Source organism: Lagopus leucura, unplaced genomic scaffold, assembly GCF_019238085.1.
Source record: "Lagopus leucura isolate 7727_CA_CO unplaced genomic scaffold, USGS_WTPT01 Super-Scaffold_100054, whole genome shotgun sequence".
Classification (NCBI taxonomy): Eukaryota; Metazoa; Chordata; class Aves; order Galliformes; family Phasianidae; genus Lagopus; species Lagopus leucura.
The window spans coordinates 347,705-371,471 of NW_024962300.1; the positions used below are offsets into that span (position 1 = coordinate 347,705).

Below are 23,767 nucleotides of genomic sequence, written 5' to 3' on the forward strand. Positions count from 1 at the left end.
ACACAGAAGCACAGCAGCATCAGTCGTCAACTCTGCTCTCCACCCGGAACCCAATGCACCACAGCTGCAAACACTCCCCAGCTGCAATGTGCTTTAGCAAACGTGTGGGCAAAGGAGCCAGGCTGTGATTGTCTGCAGTGCTACTGCATCATAAAACGCAGTGTGCTCAGCTCAGTCCCCATGAGAACACAGAAGAGCAGTGTTTGAACAGCATGAGCATTGTGTAGCAGGCTGCTCTGAGCCCTCTGTACTGCACTGTGCTCTCCTAAGAGGAAAGACTGAGAGAATTGGGCTTGTTTGGCTTGGAGAAGAGAAGGCTGCAGGGAGACCTCATGGTGGCCTTCCAGTATTTGAAGGGAGCCTATAACCAGGAGGGGGAACTGCTGCTTGTGAGGGTGGACAGTGATAGGACAAGGGGAATGGTTTTAAACCGAGACAGAGGAGGTTTAGGTTGGATGTTAGGAGGAAGTTTTTCACCCAGAGGGCGGTGAGGCACTGGAACAGGTTGCCCAAGGAGGCTGTGGATGCCCCATCCCTGCAGGCATTCAAGGCCAGGCTGGATGTGGCTCTGGGCAGCCTGGGCTGCTGGTTGGTGACCTGCACACAGCAGGGGGTTGAGTTTAGATGATCACTGTGCTCCTTTTCAGCCCAGGCCATTCTATGATTCTATGATGCTGATGGCAGCTCTGTTTCCAGCTCCAATACTTTTTTCTTTTTTAAAAGATCTCCAGGATCTCCTCTGCAACGTAACGTTTTGCTGTGGAACAAACTTCCACACACAGAGGACAGGGAAAAAAAATAATCAGCATCTCTCATAGCACCTTGCTATGACTTCCAGTAACCACTTTGCATTCTGCTCTCAGGTTGTGTTCCCTCCTCTTATGGCAGGAAATGCTGCTTCTACTGTGAAGCACCCACAGCTCAAGGTGCGACGAAGCACCAGCTTCTAATACATTCCTTCAGTGATTTTGTCACTAAGTTATACTCACTTCTCAATTTCTGGAGCGCAGTGAACAAATTCATGGTTCCAGAACTTAAATGCTGGGTTTTTTATCAGCTCGATGAAAGTGATGAGGAGACCCCAGGGATGAGGCCTATTTACAATCAGTCGTTCCAAGAGAACCCTGCAGTCCAAGAACAAAACAGTTAGAACAGAAAGGTCTGAAAGGACCTGAAAGGACACAAGGAGTGAAAGCAAGAAGCTGAACGCAGGCAAGTGAAATGCATTCCCTCTCACCTGGTGATCTGCTCCTGGATAGCTTCAGTGTTGGCCTCTGCAAACAGGTAAAGCATGGTGCAGCTGAAGTAGTGGGTATGACTGTTGGGGTATCGCAGCTGATTGGCAATTGCATTCAGGAAGAGGTACCGACCTGCAGGAGAGAAGTTGTGAGTACATATGGTGACCCCTGCTCCAGATGTGAGAGGGAAAGAGAAACAAATAGCATTGCCTAAAATCAACGTTCCTAAGCACACCCCCACCCAGGTACAAGAAACAGAAACTGAAGATATGCAGAAGCCTCACCAGCTCTAGCTGGTGGGGCAGTAATCACAATTCTCATTAAAGTGATTTCTCCTTCCCTCTGCTTTTAATACTGCTCTGTATTTAATGTAGGACTGCTTGCTGGAGCTCACTAGCAGCTGCATGGAACGATCTGCATTTCTCATAGCTCAAATCTCCTTTAAGGCAGGTGTGACAAATCATAGAATCACAAGGTTGGAAACGACCTGTAAGATCATCCAGTCCAACCATCTCCTCATCACCACTGCCACCACCAGCACTAAACCACAGCACACAGCACGTCATCCAGATGCCTCTTGAACTCTGCCAGGGACAGCGCCTCCACCACCTCCCTGGGCAGCCATTGCAGTGCCTGACCACTCTCTGAGAGAAATGGTTCTTCCTTATGTCTAATCTAAACCTCCTCTGATACAACTTGTGGCCATTTCCCCGTGTCCTGCTCGCTGCCTGGGAGAAGAGGCCAAATCCCTCTTCATCACAACCTCCCCCTTCAGGATGTTGTGTAGTGCAACGAGGTCCCCCCTGGGCCCCCTCTTCTCCCCCTGGGCCCCCTCTTCTCCAGCTCACCTTCAGTGTCCAGGTCCACTGCCAAATTCTGGAAGATGTCCATGTGTGCTGAGTGGGTAATGGTGCTCATGGAGGGCGTGCTGCCTTTGTTGTGGATGTGCGCAATGGCCTGAGTGCCCACGTAGAGCACCAGGGCATTAATCAGCTGGATGTTGTAGCGGTTGCCAGGTTCATTTGATACCTAATAGGGAAGATATAAAAAGCACTAACATTCTATGTTCCTTCAGTAATTTAAGGGACAACATGTACAACAACAGCATCCTTGTTTATCTTGGTTTATACAGAAGGCAACATAATGTCTTGCCTCAGCCCCGGAGGTACTCTGCTCCAGGCTGGATGGGGCTGTGGGCACCGCAGAGATGTCCCTGCCACGACACCAGTTGGACCTGGATGGGCTTTCAGGTCCCTTCTGACCCAAGGCATTGTGTACTCTACACAGCACTGGTGAAGTGCTGCCAGACAAGGTGTACAGCTATTGTACTCCCTGCTTGAAAGAAGAAAAAAGATCAGGTAAAGGCAATCTGAAGGCACCAGCTGTGCCATGAAACAGCCAGCACTCGTGTGAAGGCTTATCTGGAGCAATTCTCAGAGACTTCAGTCCTGAGTCCTGCTGTAAGCTACACCATGTGATGTGTTCAACGAGTAGAGCTGGCTCACAGCTCAGAACTGGGCTTTAGGCTAATTACCCTCCCCTCCCTGCACACTTTTCCCCCAGAGCATTAGCATGCAGATCCACAGACTTCAAGAACTACCAACTATGAATTCACTTGCAGTCAAAGTTTAAATTCTAAAAAAAAAAATCTGCAATCAAGTTAAATAAACTTGAACTGATACTCAAAATGCTGAATATCAGACAATGGCCTGGGCAAACAGTGCTGGAATCAGGTGATGGAAGTCACAGAACTCCTTTATCTGGTATGGGACAACAGTGAGCTTGAGACAGCCAACCAGATGGCATGCTTTCTCAATGGTCTGCAACACTGCTCTAGAGGCATGCAAGCAGAAAAGGCCAAGGTTTAGATATCCTTACTTCTCACGCAAAGTATCTGTCAGCTCAGGTAGATAAGATCAACTGCTTTTAGATTAAATCAGCTCAGGGCTGCTAAAAAAAAATATCACAACCAACATTCCTGTTTCCACCTAAGTTCCTCCTTGATGGAAGTACTCAGTTCTTCTCCTGAGCCTGGGAGTTCAGTATTTGGAGAAGTGCATTTTCAGGGGCTTTTCTACTGCCAGGAATGCACGCCTGCTACACACCACCATGATTCCTGCTAGGAAGGAAGGTGACTCAGCCAACAAGATGTGAGATTTGTCTCACAACACTTCTTGCACCCAGCACCCTCAGAAACCACTCACTTGTAAGTTGCTGCGCAAGTCAGACAAAAAAGTGACTGGAGAACGGGTTTTGAGATAGGAATCCAAGTCTTTCTTGAACTGAGGTGGCATCACGCCAGTGAAATTGGTGAGGATTCGTGGGGCGATGTTAATTTCACTCAGCATGTCCACCTGATAAGAGAAAGCCCAGTCAGCTAAACCATAAGCAATTGGTAAAGGAACACATCACAGAAGCAGATCAGCATCAAAGCAGTGAGAGGAAGTTCGTGCAGCCACAATCTTTCCATGACTGGGAGACCAGTGTACACCCAAGCATCTAATTAGATCAACTCTTCTCAAAGTCTGTCCTCATTATGCAAGAGGCTGGCTTCAGAATGCTAATTTATCTCATTATTACGACAGGACAGTGTCTGTTTCTCATTAAGAAAAACAGCTCTGATTTAGTGCTCAGACATGCCAGCTCTCTGGCCGTTACACAGCCGACCTCGAGGCCTCACACATCCTGCAGAGCACAAAATGTTGGTGCAGCTCAACACGTGCTGCACAAAATTCTAACAGCTGTCAGCTGAATTTTCAAACAAAGCCACAAAGACTATTTCAGCAGCCTGTCAGTGAGCAGATAGTGCAGTGACAAAGATGCCCTTGCTCTGATAGCATGGATCAGTTCTAGGGACACCACGACATCAGTTTCCCTTTGGAAAAGCCCTCTGGCTTTTCATGCAGGCTCTCACTGATGCAGTTCACAGGTAATAAAAGTCTCAACAATCTGTCCTTACATGTTGAACCAGCATCTGCTTTGCAGGCAAGATAAAGATGTGCTGTTAGCAAAGCCAAATCAGAACAGAGGCGAGTTTTATGCTTCCAACTGCAATAAGCCCCACCTTTAGATTGGGGGTGAAAGGGTCTGGAAGCCTCATGTTCCGTGGGAAGGCACTCAGGATCAAATTCCTTAGCTGAATACAGTTAGGTGGGATGACATCGCAGAACCCATAATGGTAGTCACAAAGAAATTCTGGGAAATCATGCAACAAGACCAGCAGCACACGCAGAGTGCCCTGCAAAACAAAATAATATCAATATAAGAACATGTTTCCAAATTGCTGAAGCTGCCCGAGAGCTTGCAAAACCACCCTGTGCTGTGTGGCTATTATTCATCAACAGAAGGAAAGCAATCTAGGAAGGTAGCCTGTTTGTGTCCCACACCCATTATGCATCTAACTGAAAAACAAACCCTGACAGAACAGTAAACACCATCTCCCCACCAGAATGTATTTTTCCACTCCAGTTCTACTTCCAGAAGATTTTGTTTGGAAGCACCTATTACTTATCTATAGGCATTTACCTTGTACAGAATTTGCATAGGTTTGGTGAGTTCCACATTTCTGAGAAAAGGAGCCAGGTACTTGAAAAGATCGATCAGTAGCTGGGCATACATAGGCCAACCCTGCCAAGAAAAGAAACAGCAAGTGGTGAGTGCACAACGAAGAGCAGCAACCTTCAGGTCAAAGCCATAATTAGGCAGCTGTTCATATAAACCTGGATCCCAACTTTAGTCCTACTGCTCGCTCCACAGTGACAGCAGCACAGCTCGTTTCAAGGAGCTGGGCTGTGCACTGGAAGTTATGGGTTTTTCCTGAACACTCAACACACTGTGCTGAGATGACAGTGCTCAGCCTAGGCTACAGCTCTTCTAGACTTTGGCAAAGATGAGCTTGTTAAATTCCAACCACCCGATACTCAATAGCTTATTGACATCAAGCCTCTCCTCCATGCAGTTAGGTTACTGTGAATACAGAAGACAAAAACAGGACAGCCATGCTACTAGTGCACTTCAGGAGACGTGAAAGCATCACACCAGGCATCCTTCTGGGTGAGCTGTTTATTTCAGAAAAGATGAACTGCAGCCACACCTTCTGCTGTGGTGTATGTGCCAGCATTCTTGCAATAAATATCCGATGGGAGATCAGTTCCAGCCAGGCATAAACAAAACCTGGAGCTTTTGTAGGCCTCAGGATGTGAAATGTGTTACTGAAAGAAAAGTTAGAGCAGGTTAGAAGTGCACAGCTCTTCATAACATTGAGCAAAAACATACACAGCCCTAAAAAGCAAGGTATTTCTGCTTCATTTCACCAGTGACCTTCCTTAAAACAAGCAAGTGGACAGTCTAAGGAGAACCAGTTATTCTGAATGCGATTAAGCCACCACACAGAACAGTCAGATAAGCCTTTAAGATGAAAAAAAAAATACAATAAGAATCTTGATCCTACCAGGAAAGGACAAGTTCTGGGATCAAACACCTACCAGAATGCTGTGAGCGTCTGGAAGTTGATGGTCTCCAACACGTGCTCAGGAGCATTTAATTCCAACAGCAACATGATGAAAATGCGATGGTAAGGGAGCTGCTGAAACTCACCCTGCCGAACCTCATGGTCTTGCAGAAGAACTCCCACCACAATACCAAGAACCTAAAGAGAGCAGCATCATTCAGTGACGACAACAACAGCTCTGCAGGTCAGACAGAAATCTCTGACAGAAAGCCATTCGGCACCCCGATATTCCCCTCAGTTTCTTGGTTCAGTGACCAAGGCTTTCAAGCCCCCATCTGATAACTTAGCAGTAACCCACATTAAGCTGCAGGTATCTATGCCAGCCAAAGCACACACCATTATTCACTTTAAGTGCAAGGACTACAGAGACAGTTCACAACCTTGTTCAGGAGGTTGATCTTCGTCACGGTGTTGGTCGCTTCCCCGGAGTGCTTCACCAGCAGTGCAATGAGCCGCACAAAGGCATCCAGATTGTGGTAGCACTTGGCTCGGATCATGGTGGGGTTGGCAGCAGGGTTGTGCTGCTGCTCAGCCTGAGCACGATAGCTGATTTCAACACACATTTCAGTGCAAAGCCGGAAAAAGCGGGTGATCAGGTCGTCTGTTTTCAGGATGCCTTGCTGGTGCATCTGCCAGGGAAAGGAAGAACCTCAGAATTGTAAACGCAAGAAATCTGTCCTACAACTTATTTGAAAGACTTTTAACAAGCATTATTCCTCCCCAAGGTGAATGTTTTCAATGCAACTTGATGGTGGCACTGAAATTTAGCCAGGTCTCTTGCTCCCGAACAGTCTTTGATCTTAGAAACCTTTCAACCACCAGCACAGCTGAGAAGCCTGTTTGGTATCAGTTGTGCTACCAGCACTCAACCTTGCATAAAGGGCAGTAAAGGCAGCAGCAGTTTGGTCTGCTGGGCCTTCAGGAGCCCACGTAGGGCAGCACAAGCTGTGGGAAGGGCAGAATTCAGCCAGCAGCTCAGGAACCATCAGTACTTTGCGGCAGCACCCTGTACAGACTGCATGTGCACAGCAAGCCTTCCTTACAGGAACACAGCATGCAGAAAGAGGTGAGGTTTTGGTTTTTCCCTCTATCTGAAGGAATTATTGTGTAAATTATTTAATCATCATCATCAAGAGAGCTCTTTGTTAGCTACATTAAAGCCAAACTTAAAAGTTTAAGGGAACCTCTGTGCTTTCAGCAAAGCATCTTACTTCTGAACTCCTACTGCACAAAAATGAAGCTACAGAAGTAGCATAATCCCAGACTTAGAACTTTTAATATTCCTGCAAAAGTTTTTTGTTTTTTGTTTTTAATAAAAGGGAATTCATATCTGCCTTCATAGATGTACACTTCTTACCCCAACACCCAATGCAAAGGAAGCCTCATCTCTCCAAGTAACCAGATTAAGGTAATTTACATCAAAACTTTAATGCATTTATTAAAAAATACTTCTTTTAAAAACCACATCTGACACCTGAAAGGAAAATAATTATGTACAAATACTCCAGTCCCATGTATTCAGATTGCTATTTCACATCTGATCAAATACTTAAGAGGTAAGCAAATAAGTGTGGTCAAACAGTGAAGAATGCCAGAAGTGCACTGAGTATTAGAAGTGCACTGTAGTACAGTACAGAGTGTAAGTACACTGTTTTGGTATAAAATGGGGTCACATGAGATGGGACTAAGAGGTAAAATCTCTTTAAAGCAGCCAGCTTAATACAAAGCATTTAGAGGTGGTGTTCTGCAGTACGAAACCAGAGTAACAAAGGTGGCTACAAGCCACAACAGGCAAATAAAAACCAACACACTGCAGCAGTCAAGGTCTTTATGCATATTTCCAAGCTTGAACTGCTACAAGTGGCAGCAAAAACTAAAATTTAGTGCTAATATTACAGGAATGATAAAATACCCAACAAATAATGCCCAACAAATCAGGGGCTTTCTTGCAGCTGCACTCATGCAGTGACTAGGAACACTTAAGGAATACCCTAAAACTAGGATGATGACTGCAGGTGCACAGGGGGTTGTAGCCCTCCATTTTGGCTGAGTGCATCTCCTCGTGGTCACACCTGAATGGCAGATGCACAGCTCATCCCATCTGTCAGGATGCCCCGGAGTGAACTGCTGGAGGGGTTGGCTGTTTAGATTTAGATTCCACTTTAGCTAATGAAGTTTTTAGTTTCTCCTCCCTAATGATTCCAGTTAGAAAAGATGTCCTTGTTCACATGATCTGAAACAATTCAGCTGCATCTCTGCAGGTAATTTACTCTGCAAGCTGCCAAGAGCTTTTACTGCTACTTACAAGGAGCAACATCAGCGAAGCTTCATTAGAGTCTGCAAGAACTACTGCTAACAGCTACCTCACTTGAATTTCTTATCCCACTGGACTTGTATCAAAACCCTGGGCCTGAATGGACAGCTGAGCACTAGAATATCTGTAGAACACCATCAGCCAAAGGGCAGAGGTTTCTACAAACTTCAAAAGGAAAGCAGAATTTTGACAGTCAACTCTCATACCCCTGCAAGTTTCAAAGAAGCTGTCTAACATTGGTAATAACTGCTTTAAAATGGAGGGCATCACACCCTACTTATGTTGAATAAAAAGCACCTTTCTTTCCAAAAGCTCTACCTGTCCAACAAACGCAGAGAACGCTTTGGTGCTGTCGCGGCCCGCTGCAGCCGAATGGTAGAGGTTCACCCACTCCCTCAGCAGGTATTCTGCCTTCTCCCTCAGACCTGGTGGATCATCATATTCTGAGGCTTGGGAAATTCCAGAATGCATCATGAAATTGGGACCTCCGTGAGCACGGTCGATCATCGCTTCGTAGTTTGATCGGACCACTTCCATCAACTGGGGTAACCTAACGCGACACATCAGAGCAAGAGCTGCGTGAGAATTCTTTCTCCCAAGCCCAAGAAGGCATGCAAAATGGAAGCACCACAAAATACAGTTCAAAGAAAGCAAATTCCACACATACATAGCCTTTTTATCTTCTTCACTAGCAGAAGTCAGTCCTGAAAGCACGAGGAGTAGGAGGAAAGGCAAAAAGCAAAGAACGCTGACATCAGGCGAGCTCTGAGGTTACACCAGTCTGTGAAACCACGTAGTGCAGGGAAACACCACATGCACTACAAACAGCTTCACTCCTGGGGACTTGGAGAGCCCTGAAGGGCTGAGATTCTGGTATGGCCATGCTAAAGAGCCTGGCTGAAGCACTGGAGTTAGTATAATCTGATTAATACCTTGTGATTGACACATTAATACATGAGAGTTAAAGATTCAAGGGCGACAACACTGCCTAGATTTGAGAAAGTAGGAATTTGAGGGGGTATCACAGCACTGTGGTACTTAGGGGCACAGCACACAGCAATTTCACTGCAAAAGTCTTTAATCTGAAGTAATGCTGCAACTGCATTTTGATAAATCAGAGCAATTACAGAAAAATAACAAAACATTTTAAACCAACGTGGGACTGCAGCCATAGAGGAAGTTTAAAGCTCTGTGATTTACTGATACAGAGACACCAACTATGCGTTTCAAACCATAAATGAGCACAACAAATAATACACTGCATGGTATTTCAGGCTCACCCTTCTGGGGCATTCCCTCTGGAATGAGCATTAATCCTCATGAGCGTCTCAATGGTGTGGAACAGATCTGCCTCCGTTACATGGGCAACACTTCTCTCATCCACAAGGAGGATCTTTACCAACTGCATGGCAAATGCCACAGCCATGTAGTTCAAGCCGTTCTCCATCGACTGCCAAAATTAAGAAGGCATTAGGATCACAAAGTTCAACCACGCACCTCATGGCTGACCACTGCTCTTAAGACTGACTGACACTTTTCCCCTTCAAAAAAGCAGGTTCTCTTTACCTGAGCCAGGTGAAGATCATACTGCTGCATGTTAACCAGGTGATTGCGGATCAGCAGCTCCACAGCTTCCACGTTGTACTTGTACTCATCTCTACATTCAATCAGGCACCTAAAAGAACGACATTTCTTTTCACAAGTGTACTTAAACCACACAGTTGAAGTGAAGCAGATCAAGTCTAGCAAATATGTGCAAGTCTTTGCAAGCCACTGCAACTCACTGCTTGCTTCAGAAGTCTCTCTTCTGGAGCATTCTGGGAGGTAGTGCTTTGGGTCAAGCATTTGTTCCCCTGCTCTACTGGCCACAACAACCCAGAAAGAGCTTCACTTTATTTAGCTCGAGAAGCCCCTCTTCTGAGCACAAAGTGGCACAGCTGCCTAGCTGAAGCACAGGTGCTCCTGCTGCAGGCATATACTATGTCACATCATTTGTGACAGCACACAGTCTCTACAAAACGGGAAAAAGCAGGGCTTCAATCCATGACAGACTTCCATCACATTCTAGGACGAATCTGCATCAACAGAAACTTTAGTTCCTTTTAACATTAAAAAGACTATTTTTTTTGTGCCCATGTTGAGGCAAATGAAAGCATTAACAAGCAAACGATTTGGAATAACTCAGTAACTCCCAAAATTTGGGAAAGGTGACATCATACCCCTGCTGTGTCACAACTGACCTAGTAATCTGCTTGTTACACCACGGAGATCCATACGCACGGCCATCCTGCAGAGCCTTCAGCACCAGCAGGTGACACTCACGGTAGCGAAGCAGGAGGTCAGCATCTGCCCCACTGGTGGCATCCAGTAAGCCCTCTACAGCCTAGAACAGATGCAACCTGTTAGCAGAGGGAAAAAAAACCCAAAGCCTCTTCCAAATCTTACATAAACCACATCAGCTGCAGCTACCACTCAGCAGTCATGCAAATAACGAGTCAGTTTCTGCTGCAGCCTCTGCACAAGTCAAAGCCTCCTGAGAAGCAATTCTGTGTATGCCTCATGGGAAACCATGTGAAGGAAGATGTGCATAGCCTGACAGGGGACACCTTCCAGATTCTTTTAGACAAGGAGCTGCTGCACTCTGATGAGTCTGCAGTGGTCTGTATGACATGGAAGTTACTACACAGGCACAGATGCCAGTTCATGTCACAGAGCTTACCACAACACTCCCCACCTGGTATAGCTCACTAGGTCTGCCTGCAATGGGGTTAGTTCTCTTCAGAGCAGCCCATATGGTGTTAAGTTTAAGATTTGCTGCTGAAACAGTGTTGACAACAATATCTGGGCAGCTGCTGCACAGTCTGCACAATGCGTTAAGGTTTTCTCTGTCCTGTTCTGCCTCCCCCACAGTGAGAAGGCTGGTAGTGCACAACAGAGCGGGAGGGCGCAGGACCAGCACAGCTGGCACAAAGTGATCACAGGAATATTCCATGCTGTGTGACATCATGCTCTGCGCAAAAAGCCAAGGGAAAGGATGATTAGGGGAAGGCAGTCACTGTGATGTTTGTCTTCCCAAGCAGCTGTTATGCTTGCTGAGGCTGATTTCCAGGAAGCAGCTCACCATCTGCCTGCTGATGGGACACAGTTCTATTTAAGTTTTAGTTTTTTCTTTTTTACTTCGTTTGTGCACACAGCTTTTCCTTCCCCTGTTAAGTCACCATCATCTCACTGCACGAGTCATTCTGCCTCCTGTCTCCCCCATCCAGCAGGAGAGGGCAATGCACGGGCAGATGAGGACCTATTTATCAGTTACCACTAAATGAAGCAAATCTGCTCTGTAAATCCAGCAAGAAGCCCAGTGCTACTCCCTTATAAGGGCAGTTCAAACGCCTTACTAGCCTCCAAAGCATCTTCAAATCAGCAACTGCTCCCAGTTGCAAGAGCTTTCTACTTCTCTACCCACTTCTTCCTGCAGCAACCCAGCCACAGCATGCACCACGCCAAGCAAACAGAGCCCTTTTCCCCACGTTATTTACTAAATCTCCAAAGACAGCACTTGTTCAGTATCATCCACCGACAAGCTCCACAGGATGCATGAAGACATGAAGTCACCACAACTGACAAGCCTAACAAGCAACAAACTTGAGGCCAGCTGGGGCAGAATTGTTAACACCTTCTGCAGCAGTCCGAGTGCAGCGATGGCATCACGGGAGTTCCGAGCAACCACCACAGCCTCCAGGAGGCTGCGCAACGCTTGAGCTTGAGGATTCATGGCCAGAGTATGGGGAATGGACTGCAGGTGCTGCTCCAGTTCTGTCATGCATTTGTCATAGATTTGTGCTACATCATCGGTGGCCCAAGCTTGCTGCTTAAGAGAAAGTGGGAGTTAGTCATTTCTCACAAGGACCACATTTGTGAAACTCATATCGATTGGTTCAGAACTCACAGCACCCAGAATGTAGTCCTCTACAGTACTCTCATTAATTTAACTGCATTTCGAACACACAAACATCATCACGTTAAGCTGGAAAAATAATTAGCAAACAATTTTAGCAGTCCTTAAGGTCAAGAATGCACTCAGGAACCTGTTAATTATCTCAAAACATGAGCTTGCTATACACGACCTTCCCCAAAAGTAACCTTTTCACTGCTGTTAAAACTACATGCAGTAATCCTAACTTGTAATCTGGCTCCAATCTGTTCTGCAAAAGCCTCAGACTGCTTTTAAGAACAGCTTTATGTTGCCATCAGTTGGACTTTAAGGCAATTTAAGGCGAACAAACCTTTCAAAGTTTTCCCAAGCAATATAAACATTTGATTCTTATTAGCCTTCCATCAAAAGACAAGTCCTGCAACACTCATCAAAAGGGCTACTTAAGACAATTAGAAATCTCTACCTTCATAGGTTGAGCCAAGAATCCTGTAGGCTGAGTTAAGTCATTGGTAGGCAAGAAGCCGGGGACGTTACGTGCAAACTCTTCATAAACAGCCAGCTGTTTTGGGTCCACACCTCCAACCTTTGCAATATAGAAGACAATGCATTAACATCTTTGCTAAGCACCGCGGCAGTAAGGAATGAGGGCAGTTTGTACAACAGGTAGCTGCTCACTCACTTGCATAAATAGTGACCTAACATTGGGAAGTAAGACTGCTGCTCTGTGCTGAGGCAATATCCCTCCTGCCAGACCTCCCAGCACGAGAATTTTGCTGGATCACAGCAACTTACTCCCAGAAACACAGAAGAATTGAATATTGGCCCTATGCTTCTCAGAGGCACAAGAGAATGCCTTCTGAAGGGATGAATGGGAAACCACCCAACGGCCTTTTCTTTTAACAAAACAAAGAGCAGAGAAGAGAAAGAACTTCCTCAAGCAACTGAAGAAAATGGCATGAATACATTCTGAAATAACGTATTAATGTGCTTCCACTGCCAATCAAGCTAACAGCAGCTTCAATGTTAGACAAAACTGACAACATGCAGAGCTGCTTATTTGAAGCAGTGTGGTTCTCTCTTCATTATCAGAAGGGGAAACACAGCATCAGAAAATAGCTCACTTCATATGCTCACCTTTAACCTGATCTGTTCTGGCATCCGTTCAGCTTGGTAAGTTAGCACAACAGGATCACAGTACCGACGACCCTCCTGTCTAGCATGTTTTCTGAGCTCAAATTCCTGGTGAAGAGAGCCAAATGCATTGCATTTTAGTTGCTGAGTCTGGATGTACATGAGAACACAAACGTTTGGAAAGGCAGCAGTCCCACACTTACAGTTGCCAGCCTCTTGTCCATTTCAGGGCCTGCTTTTTCCACCGCTGTCTTCTGGATAAAGCAGCATGCCAGCTCACAGTTATCCTGTGCCAGCTGGGCAGCTGCTTGCTCCATCATGTCCCTCTGTTGTGGGGAGGCTGCCTATTGAAAACCAGGACAATCAGTGAAGGCATTTTCCTTGAATATAGCAGCTCTTAACATGTGCACTGCTGTACTCAACACCAGAACTAATAAAGGAACCTTCTTAGGAAGGTGTTGCCTTTGCATGGAATACACAATAATAAATTTACTTTTTGCACAGCTTTGAATAAAACGTAAGCAAGACAACAGTGAAGACTTTCAACAAGGAACAGAACAGCAGGAGGTTTCCTCCTTCCCCCCCAGCTTATCTCTAGAGCACAAGTGAACTCACAACAGATGCTAATGAAGGAAAAAAACCCATCTGTTACAGCTGGAGGGTTTTTCCACCACCTAGGCTGCAATCAGAAATGAGTGCCTCACTCAATGCAAAGCTGAGGTGCCAAGTATTTCTGCAGTGGGCTTCCCTTCTCACACAGTTTTTTTTTTTTTTCTTTCCCTTCCCTTGAGAGTCTGCTTTAAGAGAAAATGGAACAGAGGGATCTATGTGCCAGGGTGTAAAGCAGCCTATTCCACTGGAATACACATATAAATGCAAACAGTCCAACCTCCTTGGGCTTTTTTGCCTGTTAAGATCTACCCCTACTTCAATATCCTCTTTCAGACAAAAACTCTTGCCTTGTTAACCCACTTCATCAGTAAGCCAAATTTTTGAAACATCTTGTGCAGCATCTTCTCCTGCAGCACAACATTCTGTGCAATTATGCCATTCAAAAAGCTTTCCTGGATTACAATTGAACCTGTATCAATAAATTCATGACATTTTGCAAATACAGAATACATTAACACTAAGTCTTCCATAAAGCATGAATTACTTTTTCCTACACATGTAGGAACCTGGCAGAGATACTCACAGCTTGCATTCACCTGCCTCACCTCTGCCATCTCATGCCACCCAAGAGATAACAAGCATTCCTTCAGTTGCTTCCCTGTCTGAACTCCAGTCACCTCCAATGAGTCACAGCAAAAGTATTTCTCTCTCTCTCTCAGAGATGTAGGATTTTTGTTTCTTTGCTTTTTGAGGTTACTACCTTGACACCCAAGCTCTGAGGAATAATAAGCAAAAGGTGCTAACAGCAATCTGAGGCCAAGTTCCCATGTTAACAAAGCAGTTTTTACTCCCATCCTCAGTTTGTACTTAAGACTGACAGCACAGGACTCATACGTTTGTGCTACACCCTCTGTAAGCCCAGACTTGCTACTGCAGAGAAAGCAACCAGCTTCTGATCTTGGCAATCAGGTTACCTGAAGCTCTGAATGGAGGGTCAGTGTGGCTTGAGGCACGTAAGTTACATCACACAGCCCATACCTGGGCTTGGGAGCCTTACTTATGCTTTGTACTCTCTTCAGACCTTTACAGTCTGCCCCCTTGAGCAGAGAGCAAGTGCACTGCAAAAGGGCCTTCACAGTGCCACTCCTATCAGATGGGCAATAGCAACACGCCCTTAAGAGGCAGGCAGCCCTTCAACTTTGCTATCCTTCCAGGTAATAAAATGTCTCAATCTTTCCAAGGTCTGTGGCTGTTGCAACACCAATGTCGTGCATAGCAAGACTGGGTTACAGCTGCTGTTCTGGCTAGCAGTTCATGAACTGTATTACATTTAGCCAAGAGGGAAAAACTAGGACTTCAGCTCAAACTTTGCTTGTTAGAAAAAAAAAGACTTCGAAATATCCTCTGAAGAAGCCAGGGAGTGGAAAAGCTGTTCAGAAGTCTTAACTACTTATCTGCTAGCAGCAGGACTGAACGAAATCCGCCCAAAGCTTACAAACATACCATGATAATCTATCACAAGAAAATCCCAGAACCAATTTAATTCTGTCCACCCTTGCTTATCTACCTGAAAAGCCACAGAAAGATAAGCACTCCAAAGCTTCCAAGATGAGATCAAACTCGACAGCACGCAGGGACAAACAGCTCAGGAAGCTCGAGTGCAATGTAGCCACATCCAGCTGACAGGCTTAAGACTATACGATGTGAACTGTTATTTCAGCACAGTTCATCTCCACGCTGGATAAGCCGTGTAGCCTGTGCAGCATTAATAGAGAACTCTCTCTGTGTGGAGAACAGAGTTGCTAGTGCTGGATATCTGTGAAGACGGAAGGAAGTTTCTGACGATGCAACTCTTACCCTCAGTGCAGTAGCAAAACTGTTCTTCAGGTTGGTAGCTATGCTCATGAGCAAAGGCTCCCTGCAGGTGATCATGGCCATCCCAGCAGTCAGGTTCCTCATCATGTGGTGTGCAGCCACACGCATTCGTGACTCCTCAGAATCCAGCGCAAAGTCCTTCCTGACTATCTGCTCACACGTAGTCATGGCAATCTTAATGGACCGATCCACCACGGGATGGACCAGCTCCTGCACCGCTCGCTCTATAGCCTGCCGCACGCACTGCTTCAGCTGGGGGTGGGCCTGGAACAGCGGGATCTGGAGGAGCATTGGGGAAGTTAAGTTAGTATTCTGACTTACTACTGGCTCAATCTACCCTAGGCATTCACATTTCCCAAACAGTTTTAAAGGACGCCCTCACAGCTTGTGTACAGTATTCCTTACTACTCCAGCATCTATTTGATCGTTCTGAAACACAGGACAGGTTTTCTTCCAAAGTTGCAGCTGATCACAGAGCAAAGACTGAAGAGCTAAGTCACTGACTGGTCAGGAGGAGCAAGGAAGCCCTGGCACCTGTCCCAGCTGACACCTATTGCCTGAATTAATGTATATATTACTGCACACGCTACATTGCAAGACCATTTGAGAGCCTGTTAGCTAATACAACCACTAGTAACTCCCCAAATTCTCCCTCAGGCTATTTGTTAGCACTCCCTCTCCCTGTTACTTCTGAGAAGCAACTCTCCAAGAAATAGTTTCAAATTCTAAAATGCCAAACCCACTAGCTAGGATCTGTGGCAACGTCAGTGGTAGGAACACTCAGCAAACCAAATCAGCACTTACTGTTGGATTCAAGGTGATATGTGGAGCCAACCCTCCTAACGAATAGACATTGATGTCATGATAACTGTACTGGGGCTGCGGAGGAACCGTGGCTGTACAAGTGGTGCTGGTAGCTGGAGTCGTAGAAGCAGCTGGAAGAATATAAAGATGTTCGTTTCAAACCACGAGGGAAAAACAAGTGATTATAATGGAAGCATGTGCCTAATTGAGACCAGTAAGTGATGAAGGTTCTGATCATGAAGCTTCCTACAGGTACCTAGCATTTTTTCCACCTCCTCAGTATCTAGCACCATGTTAACTTCAGTGCATTTTGGCAGTTGTTTGTCACAGCAGGGTTTGAACCCTGCTACAATCCCACTTATCCATCTCCCAGCTTCACTCTCTTCTGAAGAGCAGTTACACACAGCATGTGCACAATCAGACCTCAGGACTCAGCTTCCATCCCTCTCCCATCTCCTAATTGTTAGCATCCTTTCCTTACAAAACTATTCTAGTGATTCTAAGCTTTCAGTAACATTACAGTAGTGCAGAAGGCTTCACACTCTTCTCTGCAATAGCACAGCCTGTCTTAAAAAAAAAAAACTCCATACAGTATTGAGTTTGATCTGAGGTGTGCTTACTGGTGGTCGTGATGGGTGGTAGCTCTTCTGGCTGCTTCACATCTTTCTTTGGAGCAGACAGCTGCTCATCCAGATTTTTCAGACGATCCTTATCTTTCAGGAGACTTCCAGGTTTCAGCTCATTGATGTCCAGTGCAAGATTCTTGCAGAGCACTTCGATCTCAAACTTCAGATTCAACTGCACAACAATTTTAGTTTAGGTTTTGTCACAAGGAAAAACCCCCAAACGTTGACTGGCTGCTCAAATCCCAAATCCCAAGCTTCCTATTCTAACTCATGTTTTCTTTCTTTTTTTTTTTTTTTTAAGGCATGCATAAGCAAGTGATGGTTAGACAAACAACTTGCACATTAAACCTCAAAACAAGATTCATCCACATTCTTACTAAGTTAGCAATGCCCAGTCCCTCACACAAAGTGGGAATTGAAATTTGGTCCTTCCCAACATCTTTCTGACTGGTATGTCAAGAAAACCTCAAACTCAGTAGGTACAGCAAAGCAGAAAATTTACTTTTAGATCATGTTCTTGATGCAGCTCAGCTAAAACATTCATAATGGCCATTGTCCATGGGTTTGGAGGCCTGAAGACCTACAGGAGAAAGTGAGAGCAGCATTACACAATGTTCTGGAATGTTTAGTTAACTTAGACATGTTTTGACACTGAACCATTATGTGCACATACAGACAGGGAAAACTGAAGTTTTCACAGTTGCAGGCAGAGCTGCTTTCAGCTCTGAGAGGAACCAGGTGAACCATCAAGCTGAACACTGAACTGGAAACACGACTGGGTCCTTCTGAGATATCAGTTGTTCAGCCAAACAGAATTAAGAAGAGCCAGTACCACATTAACTTCAGTGCATTCTGGCAGCTGTTTGTTACAGCAGGGTTTGAATCCTGCTACAATCTCACTTATCCATCTCCCAGCTTCACTCTCTTCTGAAGAGCAGTTACACACAGCACATGCAGAGTTAGTCCTCAGGACTAAAAAAGAGGCATGTTGAGGGTGGAAGGAAATAGATCCACCCAAACAACAAAACAGATCCTAGCACCCCTTCACAGTGACATCCTTTCGTTTCTCAGCAGAGGTCTGTGTCTGGGGATACTACAGTACAGTTCAGCCAACATCATCTCTTTAGGCTGAAAAAAAAAAACACAAAACCACCACCACAACCAAAACAACACAGAATAACCAAAAGAAACAGACAAAACACAAGCTTCCCCTCAAAAATGGAGCTCACTTTCAGCCCCAATATCCCTTAACACCCCACTGCACATGAAATAAACCTGATATACTGAGAAGCACTACTTAATTTCTGCAATGCTTATGTTGCCACTTGAGCAATAACCCCCAGCACAAAGTCACTTACCACACTCCTGACACTGGATTCTAAGACTTTGGCAACAAATGGTACTACATAAAGCAATTCCTGCTGTCCCTTAACATACGCTTCCAGTAGTAGAGACTTCACATCCAAATCCTGAAAAACACCATCAACAATTAAGAAGGGTAGCAGGGCAGAGAGAAATGCCAAGAACACTGCAGAAATGCCATTTACATGTTATTTTCTTACAGGATATAATAGCAAAATTGAGTCAAGACAGTCCTTGAATTTTACAGACTGCTAAGCATTGGTCTTTCATTTGAACAGACTTTTTGACGTAAGATTACCTCCTTCATTTTGGTGATAGCTTTTCCAAAACAGCCTATGCTGCTAAACCACATCACAGTAGTTTGTATCAAGCAAGTCTGTGAAGACAGAATCTTACCGTGTGCAGGATGGGCTTATTTTTAGCCAGTGTAATCATTCCCAGCCAGTGACCAAGGTTCTTTAACAAGGAACGGTCGGAGAAGTTGGCTGCAGCCTTATCTGATGTCAGCAGCACCTAACGAAAAAAGCAACTCAAGCAACAACTGGAAGATAATCAGACAATACCAAATCAAACAGCTGCTCTGACCCAAAGCAAAGCTTCAGAACACTAAGTTCTGAGCTCCAGTCCCATTACAGACGTAGTCAAGAGCAGCCTTTGCCCCAATCTGCCTTGTAATGACTTCAACATTCCTTTACTTGAAGAGGATCAGGAAGGATTATGCCTTTCCAGAGCTTTCCAGTTACTGATAAGGCTGCTACGACTGCCCAGCAAAACGTGAATTGGGAAGGCAACGCTTCATAACACTTCCTTGCAGGTCTGAAGGCATTTCCTAGGAAATGATTATTAAATCTTACTTCAAGACCTAAAGCGTGCTTCAGCATTCTGCTACTAGCTTTGTCCCTTAGCTTCAGAGCAGCATCAGCCAAACAGAAGGCCAACTATACTCTAAAGAGCCAGGAGATTCTTTTGCACTACAGCGTAACCCATGGTAGCCAGGAAAATCCACCAACAGGTTTAAAAATAGTGCTTTCTTGACGAACTTGATTCACTCACTCATCAGGGCTATTTCTTCTTGATCTCTTTGCATTCATGTTGATTTAGTCCTCTAGTGATTCTTGGTTGTTACACCTGTTTTCTCTATCTCCCATCCTCTTTACCCTTTGATTAAAGCAGCAGAGTGTGGTTCTCATCCTGATACTCCCCCACACAAACTAACTAGACCACAAAAAAATTTTTCATGCTGTGCTTTGCAGACCTCACACAGATTTAGAACCCATCTAAAAAATAAATTTAAATGCATATATACCTTTTTAATTATTTCTGACTGAAAACAGAAGAATCCCAGCATTCATACAGTAAGCTGTTAGCTTAAACTAAAGTAGGCTTTTCCAAGATACTCCATTTCTGAAGATCAGCAGCACAGAAAGCAAGTGGCCTGAGAACAGCATACCTCTAAAGGTTGAGACCTACCCAAGTATTAGAACTTGTGCTACTCACCTTGATATTTCTGTAAGTTTCATTCAGAACCATTTTATTAAATTCTGGATTCTTAAGAGTGTCAAGGAAGTTTGAATATAAGCTGTGAAAATTTGGCTCAATACTGACTCGCTTCATCACGAGATACTGCGATACCCAAGGCATGAACTCTTCTTTCACTGTTTCCTTCAGTTCTTCAACCTGTCCCCATAGCAGAGAAAAAGCACACCACAAAAAAAAGAATGAGACAACCCCAAACTCAACTGTTTTTAGCACTATAGTTGGTGGTTTTATTTCTAAATGGCTCTGATATCAGTGGATCTCTCTATCTAAAGATCTGATCAGCCAGTAAGGATTCAATCAGAAAATGAGTAAGGCACAGTATTTTAGCACTCCTTTGATTCTCTGCTTTCTAACACAACTTCAGAACACCCAGGACCGCTTGCACCTTGTGGTAAAGCAGCCTATCCACAACACAGAAGTCACAGGTGGCAGCAGTGCTGCAGATTTCTACTCAGGAAAACTGACAGGAACTTCAGACAGAAATGCAAGAGCCTAGCAGCAGAACCATGCAGTACCAAATGGTACCCAGCCCATTTATCTGAATGTCTGCAGAAGTCTCTGAAAAATATCAGCATCAATTTGAAATAGCGTTTTCCAATCCCTACAGGTAACAAAAAAAAAATAAATCACAAGGTACAATTATTCCATGCATCTACTACAAGGGCTTTCCTCAAGATCTACAGCACTTCAGCACAAGGGATTTGGCTATAGTGAAACAAAGCAATTTGTAGGAAAAAGCAAGATTAAGAATAGCTATCTTTCATTTCTCTCTACTGCATGAAAAAAATGTATCTCTGAAGGTTCCAAAGCAACAGGTGATGGAAACTGCTATTTCCTTAGGGTATGCCCTTCCCTCTCCTTTTTTTTATTTTACAAGTTAGCACTGTTTGTAGATACACCATCATTTACCAGTTCAGAATGCAATTTTAGAAATAGTTAAATCACTTTACTGGTGTTCTTTTGTACTTGCCTTCTGTGTCATGTTTGACTGGGACAGATTATTGAAGATGAAAGCAATTTTTTCCTGGACGTTTTCTGGAGGTTCCACAATTCTCTCAGTTTGATCTGTTGCAACTAACAGCGTATCAATGTTGGTGGTATTAATGGAAGGCTGGAGGGAGACCAACAAGTTAAGAACAGATAATAAACCTAGGGGCAATAACCAAATAAAGTTTTGCTTCATTTTGTCAAGCCAAAAAGAGCTGAGCTTTATGAGATCACTACTACTGCCCCTAATGCACTTCCACCACTGCTCAAGGGAAGCAATTTTACACTACAGTGGTCAGTACTGAGCAAAAGAATGCCACTGTACAGAAACCAAGCCCTCACATCTGCATTCATACGTCCATATGGACACAAAGCACAGCGTTAGCCTGGAGAAACAACAGTGCAGCAGCCCTTGGTACAACAGTAGGTCTCCAAAAGCACCTCGACACTAAACTGGGAGAGAGTTCCACTTCAGATGAAGCTGAATTCTCTGAGACAAAGCATGCCAACAGAATGGGCCAATGAAATGTGCACCTACAGCTCAAAGTCTGAATTTAAGGGCTTTAGCATCTAGTATGCTGCAAGAGATAGTTTGCTACAGTAATCGTAACTCAAGCTTAGAATTAGACAGTATAAACACCACTTGAAATCTAAGAAAAAAAAAAAAAGCCTTCCTATAGCACCATAGTAATTCCACAGCTCCATAACGACAAAAATGCATCTCTATGAAAGCACCAATCCTATGACTAGACAAAAACATGAAGCAATAGGATTACAGCTCAAAAATCAGCAGTACAGAAGCTTAACTGGCCTCTACCCTCACGTTCTCAATCTGTGCCCACAATTCAACTCCTTTGCTTCCCCAGCAGGGGGCCCTGGGTCACAGATGCTTACCGGCACGTCCTTCTTGAAGCTGACTCCTGTTGGTCGAGTGATGGTGATGGTTTTTGCAACAGTGGTGGTGGTTGAGGTGGTTACTATAGTGCTGACTTGGCCAGCAAGAGGAGCTTTTGCTGGAACCTGGGCCTGGGCCTGAGCCTGGGCAAGTGCAATGCTTCCAGGGGTGGTGATTGAGCCCTGCATTTTCACAGGAGGATCTCTAGACTGCTGTCCATATTCTATGTACTAGAAGAGAGTAAACAAGCACATTCACAGAAAGCAATGTAAGTAGGGAATGACTTTCAGCACAAGCACTATAAACATTTGCTGCCAATCTTTAATTCTTAACATTAAAGCCATCAAGGGAATCTGCAAAATACAATCAAACTGCTTATTAAGCATACACCTCATCATCACACAGCACCCTTCTTTCCAGAGAAGAACCATCAGCTCTCTCTCTAACCTCACAAGCAGATACTCAGCATCAGATTCAACATCTGTAAGACATTTTGCAGAGCCAGAAATCCCCATTCCTGCAGGTTGGGGTTAGCAGATCAAAAGAGGGGGACTAAAAGGCTTGCTTACAAGCAGGGAAAAGTCTTCCCCCCCCAAGGACTCCTACAGCTAAATGGAAAAAAGTCCAAAGTTCACAACAAATAAGCAAAAAACACAGTTTTGAAGTGTCCAGCTCTACATTTCTTAAAATCTCTAAGGTAATGTGACAATAGAAAACAAGCTTTTCATTTTAATACACTGAGCCTACATATTTGTAACACCAGATGATACACAGCCATTTAAGGGACAGAGACTGAAACCTGCCAGTGAAATTAAGACTGCACAGCTCTGGACAGATGAATTCTCAGTGCTAGAGCTGAACATTTCTCCTTATTCAGATTATGCTCTCAAGCTCTACCACAGGGATTAACGATTTCTTATCTCTCCTAACAGCCTTTGAGACAGACACCTTATGATCAGCACAGCAGGGTATTTCTACCTTCAGGAAGGAAGTTTTTCTTGCCTTCTTCTGGACTATGTTACTGAGGCTGAGTATGTTACTCTACAAACACAGCTGATTAGCTTTTCCCCTGTTTCCCAGGAAAAGCCCAAATCCCTAAAAGGCTGAAGTGTGATTCCTTGGAGGCACTTAAAAACCCACATGTGTGGCCATGTGCCCTGGTTGATCATGCAGGTAACTGTGAGCAACCCAAACAGGTGTAGAGGAACAGATTACCAACACCTACATCCACAAGTCTTGTAAAACATAAGAAAGAACACATCCAGGAAATAAAATGGCTAAATGTGAGACAGCCCAGACCATTTTCCCAAGAGAAAACAGCAAGCTGCTCAAAAGACTTTAAAAACCACAGAAAGCCAAGGAGCACACTCACCTCCTGCAAGTGATGAGGGAACTGTATAAAGTGACTAATAGAAGCCAAGTGCTGACAGTACTGGGGATAGTCCTTCAACCTGTCAGAAAAACCAAACCAAAGACACGTTAGTCAGAAGCATAAGCCCAGATCAAGAACAGTATTGCAGGGCAATATAAATGTAACACTGGTATGTCATCCACATACTACATCACAATTACTTCTGTCTTGCTCACAGCAGCTGTGCTCTAAACAAAACGTTTTCTAGAAAGCAGTTGTTGTAGTGAAAGCCATTCTAAATGAATTCATTCAAGAGCAAAACACAAGGTCAATTCACAGCAACCCAGCTTACTGTAAATCTCTATACTTCTGACTGAAGACAATCTCATTTCTATTCAGTGTTAGCAGTAAGATTATTGCAGAAGTGATTTGCAGAAGGGCTCAGCATCTTAAACAGCAAATCAGTGCCCTCACATTGAAAACACCAGAGTAACATTCTTCATAATCTTGCACAACTTTAAAGCAGAATATTCTGAGCAACAGATGATTCAGATGCAATACTGGGGATTCAAATTTAAGCCAAACTCCT

The 23,767-nt window shown here is 44.5% G+C and overlaps 1 protein-coding gene and 1 non-coding gene across 7 annotated transcripts in view; both read right to left on the reverse strand.

Moving 5' to 3' along the window:
* Nucleotides 1-23,767, reverse strand: part of CNOT1 (CCR4-NOT transcription complex subunit 1) — a 53,750-nt gene that overhangs the window by 1,122 nt on the left and 28,861 nt on the right. For 3 of the 6 annotated variants that reach the window (XM_042886033.1, XM_042886036.1, XM_042886031.1), the window contains exons 22-48: nt 23,200-23,278; nt 21,827-22,057; nt 20,916-21,056; nt 19,904-20,083; nt 18,803-18,919; nt 18,403-18,513; nt 17,547-17,624; nt 17,039-17,216; nt 16,419-16,549; nt 15,597-15,893; nt 13,331-13,471; nt 13,131-13,235; nt 12,460-12,579; nt 11,736-11,927; nt 10,303-10,445; nt 9,629-9,737; nt 9,343-9,512; nt 8,381-8,612; nt 6,129-6,377; nt 5,723-5,886; nt 5,332-5,449; nt 4,764-4,865; nt 4,303-4,476; nt 3,443-3,592; nt 2,087-2,267; nt 1,238-1,370; nt 990-1,124 (exon numbers count right to left, since the gene is read on the reverse strand). In XM_042886033.1, the coding sequence (XP_042741967.1) occupies nt 990-1,124; nt 1,238-1,370; nt 2,087-2,267; nt 3,443-3,592; nt 4,303-4,476; nt 4,764-4,865; nt 5,332-5,449; nt 5,723-5,886; nt 6,129-6,377; nt 8,381-8,612; nt 9,343-9,512; nt 9,629-9,737; nt 10,303-10,445; nt 11,736-11,927; nt 12,460-12,579; nt 13,131-13,235; nt 13,331-13,471; nt 15,597-15,893; nt 16,419-16,549; nt 17,039-17,216; nt 17,547-17,624; nt 18,403-18,513; nt 18,803-18,919; nt 19,904-20,083; nt 20,916-21,056; nt 21,827-22,057; nt 23,200-23,278 (4,161 nt within the window). Of the gene's footprint in view, nt 1-989; nt 1,125-1,237; nt 1,371-2,086; nt 2,268-3,442; nt 3,593-4,302; nt 4,477-4,763; nt 4,866-5,331; nt 5,450-5,722; nt 5,887-6,128; nt 6,378-8,380; nt 8,613-9,342; nt 9,513-9,628; nt 9,738-10,302; nt 10,446-11,735; nt 11,931-12,459; nt 12,580-13,130; nt 13,236-13,330; nt 13,472-15,596; nt 15,894-16,418; nt 16,550-17,038; nt 17,217-17,546; nt 17,625-18,402; nt 18,514-18,802; nt 18,920-19,903; nt 20,084-20,915; nt 21,057-21,826; nt 22,058-23,199; nt 23,279-23,767 lie in introns of all 6 variants that reach the window. The other 3 variants (XM_042886032.1, XM_042886034.1, XM_042886030.1) reach the window with 1 other exon arrangement.
* On the reverse strand, nt 19,299-19,434 carry LOC122188109. The gene has a single exon (XR_006181469.1). It is a non-coding gene; the product is annotated as a small nucleolar RNA SNORA46 (small nucleolar RNA).